Raw genomic sequence first — 12084 nt, forward strand, 5'->3', positions numbered from 1 at the left:
TGTGAGCACAGGGATAGCAGGGGCTGCGGATTGGGAGCGAGGGGCAGTGCAGAGCTGGGGGGTGGGGGATCCAGGGCTGGGCTAGCAGGGGGCTGCAGGTCGGGAGTGAGGGGCACCGGCAGAGCTGGGGGGTCATGGTCTCCCCCTCCACCCCTCCCGCTGGGAGCTGGATCCATTCCAGGCCTGGTGTGAGCAGAACCGGAACCAGGACCGGGACCGGTCACCCTCCCCTGCCCAGTGGGGACCTACCGTCCGGGGGCGCTGGCACACGACAGGACGACGTCCGCCCCCACCTGGCCGTACTGCACACCTGCAACGGGCACAGAGCAGAGCGTGAGCGGCTGCCGGGGGGGGTCGGCTCCAGGGGCTGAGCAGCCGGGGTCCGGGCCCAGCATCCGGCGTCTCCAGGGTACCCGGGCGCAGCCCACTGGGCGTGGGACCGGCCGGGGCGAGCTGGACTCATCCCGGGCTAACACAGCAGGGATGACGCCCTGGACAGGGGCGTTGGGCACCCAGGGCCGGCGTTGGGCCCCCAGGGCCGGCGCTGGGCAGGGGAGCCCCAGGGCAGCTGGAGTTCACTTTGCCCCCAGGCTCAGGGTGGGGGTTTGCTCCAAACCTTCAGAGCTGGGGGAAGGGGCCAACCCCCGGGATCGGGGGGCGAAGACCAGCCAGAAACTCCTGCAGGTCAGAGGGTGATGACACTGCACCGCGCTTGCCAGGCTCAGGGAGGAGCTGAGGGGGAGCGTCTGCAGAGCACGGTCCCCTGCCCCGGGACCCCTTCCCATCCCCCCCAGAGCACAGCCCCCCCCCCCGGATCCCCTGCCCCAGGACCCCTTCACAGCCCCCCAGAGCACAGCCCCCCCGGGGATCCCCTGCCCCGGGACTCCTTCACAGCCCCCCCCCGGGGATCCCCTGCCCCAGGACTCCTTCACAGCCCCCCCCCCGGGGATCCCCTTCCCCAGGACTCCTTCCCATCTCCCCAGAGCACAGCCCACCGCCTGCCCCGAGACCCCTTCCCATCCCCCCGGGGATCCCCTGCCCCAGGACCCCTTGCCAGCCCCCCCCCCAAGCCCATCCCCCCGCCCGGGGATCCCCTGGGATAACAGGGGGCTGCGGGTAGGGATTGAGGGGCACCAGCAGAGCTTGGGGGGTGGGGGAGGTAAGGCTCCCAGGGCCCCCGGCAGCCTGGTCATTGCTGGGAGGTTCACAAGGATGGGTGCTCTGTGCAGGTTTCTCATCCTGGCTCTGACCCTGACTCGTTCCAGGGCCGGGGGGAAAATTCACCATGCCTCAGTTTCCCCATATGTAAACTGGGGATGGTCCTACTGAGCCCCCACCCGGGGGGCTGGGAGGGCCAGTGCCGTGCTGTGCTTGGCTTGCATGGCCGGTACAAGCCAAGCCTTCCTCCCGCTCACCTTCCTCTCGCCAGCCTTCCCCTGCAGCCACCGAGGCCGACACAAGGGCTGCAGCCAGAAGCACCATCACCCTTCGGAGGCCGGGGGTGGGAGTGCACATCTGGGGGAAGAGCAAACACCCTGTTACCCCAGCGCAGAGTCCCTGGGCCCAGCCACTCCAACACACAGACCTTTGCTCTGGCAGCGCCGGCCTCCAGCAGTCACTGGCCAGGAACGGGGCTGCCTTCCCCAGAGCCCCCTCCTGCGCCCGGGACCTCCCTGTGTACCAGATCCACAGAGGGCAGCAGGCAAACATGGGCACGGACGCACACAGCCCTGTGTGCGCTCACACAGCCCTACACACACACACACACACACACACACACACGGCCATGAACGCACAGCCCTACACACACACACACGGCCCTGAACACACAGCCCTACACACACACACACACACACACACACACACAGCCCTACACACACACACACACAGCCCTGAACACACAGCCCTACACACACACACATACACACACACACGGCCATGAACACACAGCCCTACACACACACACACACACACACACACACACACGGCCCTGAACACACAGCCCTACACACACACACACACACACACACACACGGCCCTACACACACACACGGCCCTGAACACACAGCCCTACACACACACACACGGCCATGAACACACAGCCCTACACACACACACACACACACACACATGGCCCTACACACACTCACAGCCCTGAACACACAGCCCTACACACACACACGGCCCTGAACACACAGCCCTACACACACACACACACACACACGGCCATGAACACACAGCCCTACACACACACACACACACACACACACACACACACACACACGGCCCTACACACACACACGGCCCTGAACACACAGCCCTACACACACACACATACACACACAGAGCCCTGAACGCACAGCCCTACACACACACACACACACACACACACACAGAGCCCTGAACGCACAGCCCTACACACACACACACAGCCCTGAACACACAGCCCTACACACACACACAGCCGTGTGCTAGGATCCCGAGCCCAGAAACTGAAGACCCAAACCAGGTGCGTTGGGAACCAGCCTAAGGGGGGGCCGAACTAACGCCCCCCCCCACGTCCATCGGGGGCCTCGACAAGAGACGGGCGGCGCCAGCTGACAGACGAGAGACGGGGAAGGAGGGAGGTTCCTGGCTCCCACCCCAACTGTCTCTGGGACCGGGCTCCTTCTTCGCCCAAGTCCTGAACGATGTCCTGAGCGGCGCGGGACCCAGACGCCATCGCACCTCCACCGCTCCGGCTAAATCCCACATGTGCCCCCCCCCTGTGTGTTCACTCCTCCTTCCCCCCACTTCTCGCTCCGACCCCTCTTCTGCCTCGGGCTCCCGAGCGCCTGGCTTAGCCTGCGAGCAGAGAGGCAGCCGGATGCCAGGCCCGACGCAGGCTGTGCCGCTACATCGCCGGGTCTCGGTGTGGCGAGGCCAGAGACGGACGCTGCAGGCTCTCTCTTGGCTGTTCTTTCCTCCCCCCTTTTGGGTGGGTTTGTCTGGGTCTAGAAAACGGGATCCAGGCCCATCTCAACTAACTTCCCGATTGCCCAGAAGGGCAGCTGGCCCCCTCTGATACCAGCCGAGAGCCGCCAGGCCAGGGGGCTTCCTGCTAAACGCCCCCCAGCTGACCAGGGCGGCTGTCAGAACGAAAGCCGGACTCAGCCCTTTACAATTCAGAGGCTGTCGCTGCTTTTCCTTTTCTCTCCCTGAGAACAGATTCAGACAGCGCTACTCCGACCTCAGGGGTTCGGGATCCACATTCCCCCGTGGAGCCAGCCCAGCGGGAATTCACTGCTCTAGCTTCATAGTCACACAGCAAGTTGGGGAAACGAGATGATATTCTCACTGCCAGGTGTGACGAAGGGAGACTGTTCGTAATGTTTTCCTCAGTTTCCCCTATGCAGTTCTTAAGTATCTAGGGGGTGGGATAAGGGTGTATGGTTGCTGCAGAGCAAAGGGCCAGGGCACATAAATGCCCGACACTCTGTCTCCTAGCAACTGATGGCCTGGGCCCCTCCTCTGCAAAGGTGCCAACTGAAGGTGTTGGAGACAAAGGGATCAGGTGATCTCCTGGCCCGGGAAAGAGACAAAGCCCAGAGAAGGGGCTGGACGGGGGTTGGAGTTTGGAGCTAGCTGGGGACTGGAAGGGAGAGTAGACGGGGATCTGCCTTGCTGGGCCCCAGAATGGACCCGGCCGAGGGGTCCCGTTCGCTGGACCGACAAGCTCTGTTTTAGACCGTGTTCCTGTCATCGAATAAACCTCTGTTTTACTGGCTGGCCGAGAGTCACGTCTGACTGCGAAGTGGGGGGTGCAGGACCCTCTGGCTTCCCCAGGACCCGGCCTGGACGGACTCGCTGTGGGAAGCACACGGAGGGGCATATGCTGAATGCTCCCAGGAGAGACCCAGGAGGTGAAGCCGTGTGAGCTTCTTGCCCTGAAGACAGTCTGCTCCGAGGGAGAGGAGGCTCCCCAAAGTCCTGACTGGCTTTGTGGGGAGCAGTTCCAGAGCATCGCCCGGGAACTCCATGACACCAGGGTGCTAAGCAGGCCAAGCTCAGTTTTCCAAGCCCTGGGCCACGTCTGACACTGTTTGATCCCGGACAGCTTCAGGGTCACGTTACCCCTTTGACTGTCTGGGCCCATCGATCCCCCTACAGCACTACCAGGTCACTCTCGCCAGCGCCTCCTCGGGCACCGTGACCAGAGGCTAGCCATCCGCAGCTGCCTGGGCCCTGCCCGACCCACCCGGGGAGCTGGGGCTGCCGAGGGGAAGCGGTTGGAGCCCCAGGGCGGCGGAGGGCTCGGCTCTGGCCCCGTGTGGCTCTCCATGGGTTTCTGGCTCTCCTTGCCCCCGGGCACGGGCGGAAGGGGAGCAAGGAGCCATGCAGCACTCGGCAGCTCAAGTGTCTTTCCTGGCCCAGCCCCCATCTGCCACGCGAGGAGAGCAGCCCGAATGTATCACTGCTCACCGCACACGGAACATGTGTGTTGGGAACATGTTGTCACGGAAATTAATCCAACCTAGGCGAGAGGTCCCCGCTTCCCACCATGAGCCAGGCTGTCTGGGGGCCTCTGGCTGCCTCTCCCCCCACGGGGCAGAGAGAGGCTCCCAGCAGACACGGCAGCATTGCAACGAGCCCCCCCGTGGGGAAGGATGCCTAGTGGGCGGAGCACAGGCCTGGGCGTCAGGAGATGTGGGCTCCATACCTCAGACCTGTCCGTGCCCCTGGGCCTCTGTTTGCCCCCCGCCTCCCCCCACCCGCCCAGTGTCTGTCTCGGCTGTTGAGACCATGAGCTGAGCAGGGCAGGGCCCCAGGTCCCACTTTCAGTTCCATCACATACCAATAGCGCCGACAGCAGCTCAGCTCAGGGGAGGGGAGGAGAAAGGGCTCCTGGGACATGCTGTGCTCCATGGTCTGTGTTTGTCACAACCGGGGGCCGGGGCACGCGGGTGGGCTGGGAGTTCCCTGCGGACGTCTGCCAGGTCGCTCCGGGGAGTGCACGGGGCAAAGGTTGGGCTCCGGGAAGGAGGCGGCGGAGGCTGCACTGAATTAAAGTCTCTCTCTGGAACTTGGCTGGCTGCCTTGGCTGGCCTGTAAATCCCGGGCCGAGAGCAATGCGAGCGGCGCAGGGCCCATGACTCACGCCGGGAGCCCAGGGAATCGGTGTGCTGCCTGGGGGCAGGAGGCACCGCGTAGGCCATTCCACAGCGCTGACAGGGAAACAGGAACCCGGCTGCCAGTAACCTTTGCACTGCCGTTAGAGATGTGTCTGCCATCCGGGGCGGGTGGGAGCATTCCCTGAAGTGCGAACAGGACGGGGGCATCTTTCGGGGCAAGAAGGGCATGTAGATGACCCCACAGTTTATTATCGGTGGCGCGGGCCTGCCCTGGACCGCCAGCCACGGACCCCATGGCGCCAGGCGCCACACACAGACCAGCAGCTAGAAATCAGCACTGTTTGTTCTTACAAGTTTGCTGCTTGATCCAGGCTTCCATCCTGTGCCAGACACACAGGCCTGGATTTCTTAGTATTAATACGTCCCCTGCAATGGCGGCCAGAGGCACCGATCAGCCCAAACTCCTCCCTCGGGGCAGGATCGGGCCGGGGGCCACCGAAAGGTGGCAACGTACAAACGGGACTGGAGGACGCAATCGCTCTAGGTCTTGTTTTGCAGTCCTGGCACAGCAGGTTGGCGGGGGCAGCCGGGGGAGTGGAGGGGAGGGGGGAAAATTAGAAAAAGATGTGACTGGCGTGCTTTGCACTGGTGAGGTTTCATTTCTCTGGCGTCTGTTCTTGCCTGGCTCGTCTGTTGCAGTTGTGAGCTGCCGGGGAGGGGGCGGGGGGGGAGAGCATGGCTGGCTGCACTGTGCGTTCATACAGCACCTGGCTTCATGCCTCACAGGGGCCTCTGAGTGCGAGTGGAGTACAAGGAACGAGTGTGATAATCAGACAGGGTCATTTAACGACAATTACACACCTCCTGCGTGCAAGGACAGCATTTGTACACAGGAGCGGCTCGGGGCGAAATCAACCGCCCCGTGTGCTAGGTACTGAACAGACACGTAACTATCCCAACCGTCAAAGGGTGGGAAGAGAAACTGAGGCACAGAATGGGGATGTGACGGAGCGCAGCATGCGGCAAGATCCCCCCCTCAACCCAGAGAGCCGCACGCTACAGCTGGGCGCAGCTCAAGGTTTCCAACCCGCCGGGCCCAACTCGGAACGAAACGGTGACATTTCCAAACACAATTCAACTCAGAAACACTGACCCAGCCTTGTCCAAGCGCATGCATGCGACCGAACGGCCCCCGGACGTCAACGTCCCCACTGCCTTCTGCGAGAGTCGGAACAAACCCCCTGGACTGGAGAGAAACACAAAGCGTGTGGATAATTTCCCGTCGAAACCCTCTGAAATCGATACGAATTGGGAAACGTTTTGGCGTTCGCCGCGGGAAACTTCCGACTGGTTCCGGTCACCGCCCGGAGCCCTGAGCAGGCAGCGAGGTCGTGCTCCCTCTGGCCGGCCCCAGCCGGGCGCAGGGCAGAGCACCGAGATATCTGAAATAGTTTGACATGGAAAAAGCAACAGGCAGCTCCCGTACCCGGGCTGGAGTGTTTGTTTACCCAGATTCCTGCGCTTAGCGCGCGGGGATGGATGGCAGCAGCCAAGCCAGGCTCCATGCACCGAAACATGACTCAGGACCCTCATGAAATCCACGAGGCCGCTGGGTCTGATGCTCACTGTCTCAAAGAGGCCAGGGAAGGGGAGGGTGGGGGGAGATTCAGATGGCATCAATCCAGAGCAACACTACATCCCTTTTAAAGAGAGCCCCGCTCCGCCCCCACCGGCCGGATCTCGCCTGCACCGTGCGTCCGAGCTCGCGCTGGTGGGGGTCGGTCACACCGGCAGGGGCAGGCCCAGGTGGTTCCCAGAAGTACTGGAATGGCCGGGAATGTGCGAGTGGCCACCCCATACGGGTCAGCGTAAGTCCAGCCCTCGGCCTGACATCTGTCACAGCCCCGAGCCACGCAGCTGTGTCGAGGAGTTGGCCTGGCCTGAGTGCCCCCGGATTTCTCCCAGCCCCACCGGAGGTTTCGAGTTACACCGCGGGGAGCTCGCAGGGCAGCAGAGCCGAGCCGAGCCGCAGTGACGCGGCGAGAACGGCCTCTGAACCCAGCTCCAGCACTGTGCCAAGGGCTCTCGCAGCCAGGATCCCCCCAGGCACAACCAGGCCCTGGCACCGCGCTGACCAGGACAGTGTCCTGCGGAAAATCACGCGGCTGGCGCTGCCTGCGCCCACTGGCCTTCAGGCACGGCAGAGCTGGGCCGGGCTGCCCCTGCCCTGGAGCGCAGCAAGGGCCCCCGGGGGGCTCGGCTCGGGGCCGGGGTTTGCTCGATGCTGTTTATTATTGGCTTGTTTGTTTATTGTCCGCCAAGGCCAGGGTTTTCTTTTTCCACATCCTGCTCTGGGATTTATTTGGACAAGCTGTAACCGGCGATGTTTGGATTTCTTCTCCTAGGGCAGCACCAGAGTCCTTGACAGTTACAGATTAACCCTGCCTCTGACGCCACGTTGCCACTGGCCAATGGCAGGACGCTGGGCAAAATTCAGAGGGCCTGGAAACCGGGGGTTGCATTAGCAACCTCTGGACTGTAGGAGGCACCACCACGCACATGTGCACCCGGCTCCACCATTAGTGTCGTGCTGCAGCCCAGCCAGCGTGCTGAGGTTGCCCCCGTACCCTCCGCTCTGGCCCCTGGCTTTTCACTTGCTCTGAACTGCCTAAAAGATTTGCCTGCAGGGCTGAAAATCCCCAGGTGTGTGTGTGCCCAGGGGGCAAACGGGTGTGGAAGGTTTGAGCAAACTCGGGCGAGCTGTTACGGAGCAGGAGGAGAGCGAACCCCACCGCCCCCGGTACTAAACCAACCCAACGGGTAGGGCTGCAACCACAACGTCCGGTCAAAAAGGGACCTGGCAGCTCCGCTCAGCACCAATGACCGGGCCGTTAAAAGTCTGGATGGTGCGGGGCTGGCAGGCTCCCTATCCAGCTCTGCAAGGCATACCAGAAGCGACAACACGTCCCTCCAGCTCCTAGCAGAGGCACGGCCAAGTGGACTCCGTGCGCTGTCCCCGCCCGAGCACCGGCTCCGCAGCTCCCATTGGCTCGGAACTGTGGCCAATGGGAACTGCAAGAGCAGTGCCTGCGGGAGCGGGCAGTGCGCAGGGCCCCCCTGGCCACACCCTCCACCTAGGAGCCAAGGGACATGTCACCACTTCTGGGGAGCCCCGCCTGGAGCCCACTCCCCAAACCCCCTGCCCCAGCCCTGAGCCCCCTCCTGCACCCAAACTCCCTCCCAGAGCCTGCACCCCCTCCAACACCCCTGCCCCAGCCCTAAGCCCCCTCCCACACCCAAACTCCCTCCCAGAGCCCACACCCCACATCCAGCCCTGCACCCCAACTCCCTGACCCAGCCCTCTCCCAGAGCCTGCACCAAACTCCCTCCCGGAGCTCGCATCCCGCACCCTCCTGCACCCAAAACCCCTCATCCCCAGTCCCACCCCAGAGCCTGCACCCCCCAGCCAGAGCCCTCCCTCCTCCCGTGCCCCAACCCCCTGCCCCAGACCTGAGCTCCCTGACCCACTCAAACTCCCTTCCGGACCCCACACCCCCTCCAACACCCCAGCCCTGAGCCCCCTCCTGCACCCAACTCCCTCCTGGACCCCACACCCCCTCCCAACCCCCTGCCCCAGCCCTGAGCTCCCTCCTGCACGCAAACTCCCTCCCAGAGCCCACACCCCACATCCAGCCCTGCACCCCGACTCCCTGACCCAGCCCCCTCCCAGAGCCTACACCAAACTCCCTCCTGGAGCTCACATCCCGCACCCTCCTGCACCCCAAACCCCTCATCCCCAGCCCCACCCCAGAGCCTGCACCCCCCAGCCAGAGCCCTCCCTCCTTCTGTGCCCCAACCCCCTGCCCCAGCCCAGAGCCCCTTCCTGCACCCCAAACCCCTCATCCCCAGCCCCACCCCAGAGCCAGCACTCCCAGCCAGAGCCCTCCCTCCTCCCGTGCCCCAACCCCCTGCCCCAGGCTGGTGAAAATGAGCGAGTGAGTGAGGGTGGGGGAAGAGCGAGCGATGGGGGGGGGGGGTGGCTGGAGTGAGTAAGGGGTGGGGTCTTGGAGAAGGGGCGGGGCAGCAGCAGGGCCTTGGGGAAGGGCTGGGGCAGGGGGGTTCGGTTTTGTGCGATTAGAAAGTTGGCAACCCTGCAAACGTGGGATCTTCGTTTTGCACAGCTCGGCCGCCCACGCGAGGTGCAGACCACGGAGATCTGGCAGGAGAAGGGCCCTGGCCGAGCGAGAACTGCCCTGGAGAATTCTAGCGAAAACAGCTCTGGATTTGGGTGAACGGCACGCCTGGAAAACCAGACTTCAGGCCGCGCAGCCGTGGCCATCAGAAGCTGGCTGGCCCAGCTCGCTCTGTTCGTGTATTGACAGAGTGAGAAGTGTTTGACTTTTTCTCTAGCTAGGTTCTCAGACGGGCCTGGCCGCTGGACATTTACCCACATGGAACAGAAAATGCATCACGTGAAAAACCTGGGAAAAGCCAAAAAACTCCATATAAAAACACTTAGATGAGGTTGCTACATGACAACAACAGCCTTCTTGATCGGCTCACACAAAAAACTCCAGCACTTAATGGCAAAGGCCTGGATGGATGGTTCAGGGCGTAGACCTTCGCCTATGCAGATAATCAACATAAACCCGTTTTTCCTCCCCGCCGCACCACAATGCCTATTTCCCACAACACAACGCCCAGCACGTTAGCTTTTCCGTCACTCGTCTCACAGTATACCTGCAACACAAAATCCTTCGGCAGCCTCCACGCGTAAAGAATTCGTCCATAACAAGCTTTTCCTGTTAAACCACACCCCAAACGTTATTCTCTAGACACAGCAGTTACCAGACCTCTGCCAAAAACGTTCGAGTGACAACGGACATGTCAACTGGCGCCATCCACACAATGAAACCGTTCGATCCTGAAATCAGAACCAGCCCCTGGGCCAGAGCTAAGGTTGTTGTGATGTGACAAAATGCATTTGCATAGTGGTTAGGCACAGGGCTGTGTAACATATTGGATGTCTGGAGCTATCCGTTCTGCTGCCGAGGGCCTGGCTTTTGTAAATGCTGTGATGGGAACGCACCCAGCTCTCGCTCAGCGAGCCAACCTGCTCTGCTTTGGGGAGAGGCCGGGCATGCACACAGAGCACTGATGAAGTTTTCACTCTCTTCTTAATCCCCTTCCAGGGCTCCCTAATCACCTTCAGGCCAGTTCAGCTGGGGATTTATGCAAACGGAGAGCTCAGCAGTGCCTTGCACCGTAGCTTGGAGATTACCTAACGGAGGGACACCACAATTGCTGGGTGGTTTTGCTGTGGTTACCCGCCTTAGCAGAGCTCCGCTAAAGGTTAAGATAAAGAAAACCCGTCAGGTTAACTCCTTGGTGGCTGAAGGCACTCGCAGCTCCCAGGGAACAGAAGCAGCAGATGAGCTCACGGGCCCAGTCACCACATGGCAGCGGGTACAGGGGGCAGCACCTATGGTGGGGTTTGCCCCGTCACTGGCCTGGCAGGCCTCGCCGAGACAGCTAGTTCAGGTCCCCGAGGCAGGCCCAGGCTGGCACTGCTTTGATGGCGCTGGGGTTGTGTGGCAGGAAATATTTTTCATGAGTTTTTGCATATGTCACTGGGTGCCAAGGGCACTTGGCTTCACCACAAAAGACACTGAAACTTCCCCAGAACCCCTCCCCTGCGGGCCCAACCCTGGCTAGAGACTTGCAATTTTCTGCACAACACAATGTGTGTGTGGGGGGGGGGGGTGCAAAAACCCCCACTCAGAACTTGGATACAAGGTGAAAGCTACACACAGAACCACAACAGCAATTCAGAGATTCGAAGCCCAGCTGGGACCATTAGATTGTCTAGTCTGACCTCCCGTCTAGCCCAGGTCCTCCCATTTCACCCAGTTACCCCGGTACTGAGCCCAAACACTTGGTTTGGCTAAAGACCCTCCAGAAAAGCCTCCAGCTGGGTCCGAAGCCAGAAAGAGCTGGAGAATGTGCCCCGCCCCTTGGCAGTCTGGTCCAATGGTTAGTCACCCCCCCCCCCCCCCGGTTACACATTTGAGCCTTATTTCTAATTTGTCTGGTTTCTGCTTCCAGCCGTCGCTTCTTGTCCAGCCATTCTCTGCTAGACTCGAGTGACCTTCAGTCCCTGGGAGTTTCCTCTGGTGAAGGCAGCGATGCACTGACCAAGTCACATCTCCATCTGCTCGTTGATAAACTCGACAGAGGTTTAACTCCGCCTGGGTGTATTAACCCCCGCTTCGCTTTTCACGGGCCCAGCTGACGCAGCGACCCCGATCGCTCTGGGTGGCTGCCCGGCCTCGTCACTGTTTGCCACTCCGCCAATCTTTGTGCCAGACGCACCTTTAACCAGCCGGGATTTTATATTTACTGCCCGATGGGGGCGGGGGGACGGGGCGATGTTGACAAGCGTCAGGCCCAGGACCGAGCCCGGTGGCATCCCGCCAGGACCCTATTCGATGAGGCTTCCCCCTCCCGTAGCCAGCCCTGAACCGGTTCCCGGTGATACTGCACAGCGAGCGCTCGCTTTCACTGTCCGCGTCTCCGTTCCCGGCTTCTCCCTGGCTGTGCAGACCATGAGCTCTCTGAGGCAAGGACCGGCTGGGTCTGGGCAGCGCCTGGTGGGACCCGATCAGAGGTGGGGCCTCTGCGAAGGCAACATCCCCATTCCAAGCCCCAGACAAATGACGAGCCCGCGGATTCCAGCAGGGAAATCCCACCGGGCAAGGGCCTGCGGAGGTGACCCTGACCCCCGCTAGGAGCCAGCCCAGAGAGCGAGGGATCGAAAGAGGCTGACAGAAAGGAGCCAGGAGAGGGCACATGCCTCGTGGGGGGCAGAGAGACGGAGCGTGGGAAGCCCTGTGCCAGCGTCTGAGCGCGGCGCCCTGCCCTGCTGTCTGCATGCCAGCCGCTCTGCCCCTGTCGCTGCTTCAGGCCCCCCCGC

General features: G+C 62.0%; 1 protein-coding gene across 9 annotated transcripts in view; it reads right to left on the reverse strand.

Moving 5' to 3' along the window:
- IL11RA (interleukin 11 receptor subunit alpha) overlaps window positions 1-12084 on the reverse strand; it is a 64775-nt gene that overhangs the window by 18335 nt on the left and 34356 nt on the right. For 5 of the 9 annotated variants that reach the window (XM_065598645.1, XM_065598644.1, XM_065598643.1 and 2 more), the window contains exons 1-4: window positions 6620-6691; window positions 6265-6357; window positions 1416-1515; window positions 250-310 (exon numbers count right to left, since the gene is read on the reverse strand). In XM_065598645.1, coding sequence (XP_065454717.1) covers window positions 250-310; window positions 1416-1515; window positions 6265-6357; window positions 6620-6688 — 323 coding nt within the window. In that variant the 5' untranslated portion in view covers window positions 6689-6691. Of the gene's footprint in view, window positions 1-249; window positions 311-1415; window positions 1516-6264; window positions 6358-6619; window positions 6692-12084 lie in introns of those variants that run through there. The other 4 variants (XM_065598646.1, XM_065598648.1, XM_065598647.1 and 1 more) reach the window with 1 other exon arrangement.

This window comes from Chrysemys picta, chromosome 6 (genome assembly GCF_011386835.1).
Source record: "Chrysemys picta bellii isolate R12L10 chromosome 6, ASM1138683v2, whole genome shotgun sequence".
Lineage (NCBI taxonomy): Eukaryota > Metazoa > Chordata > Testudines > Emydidae > Chrysemys > Chrysemys picta.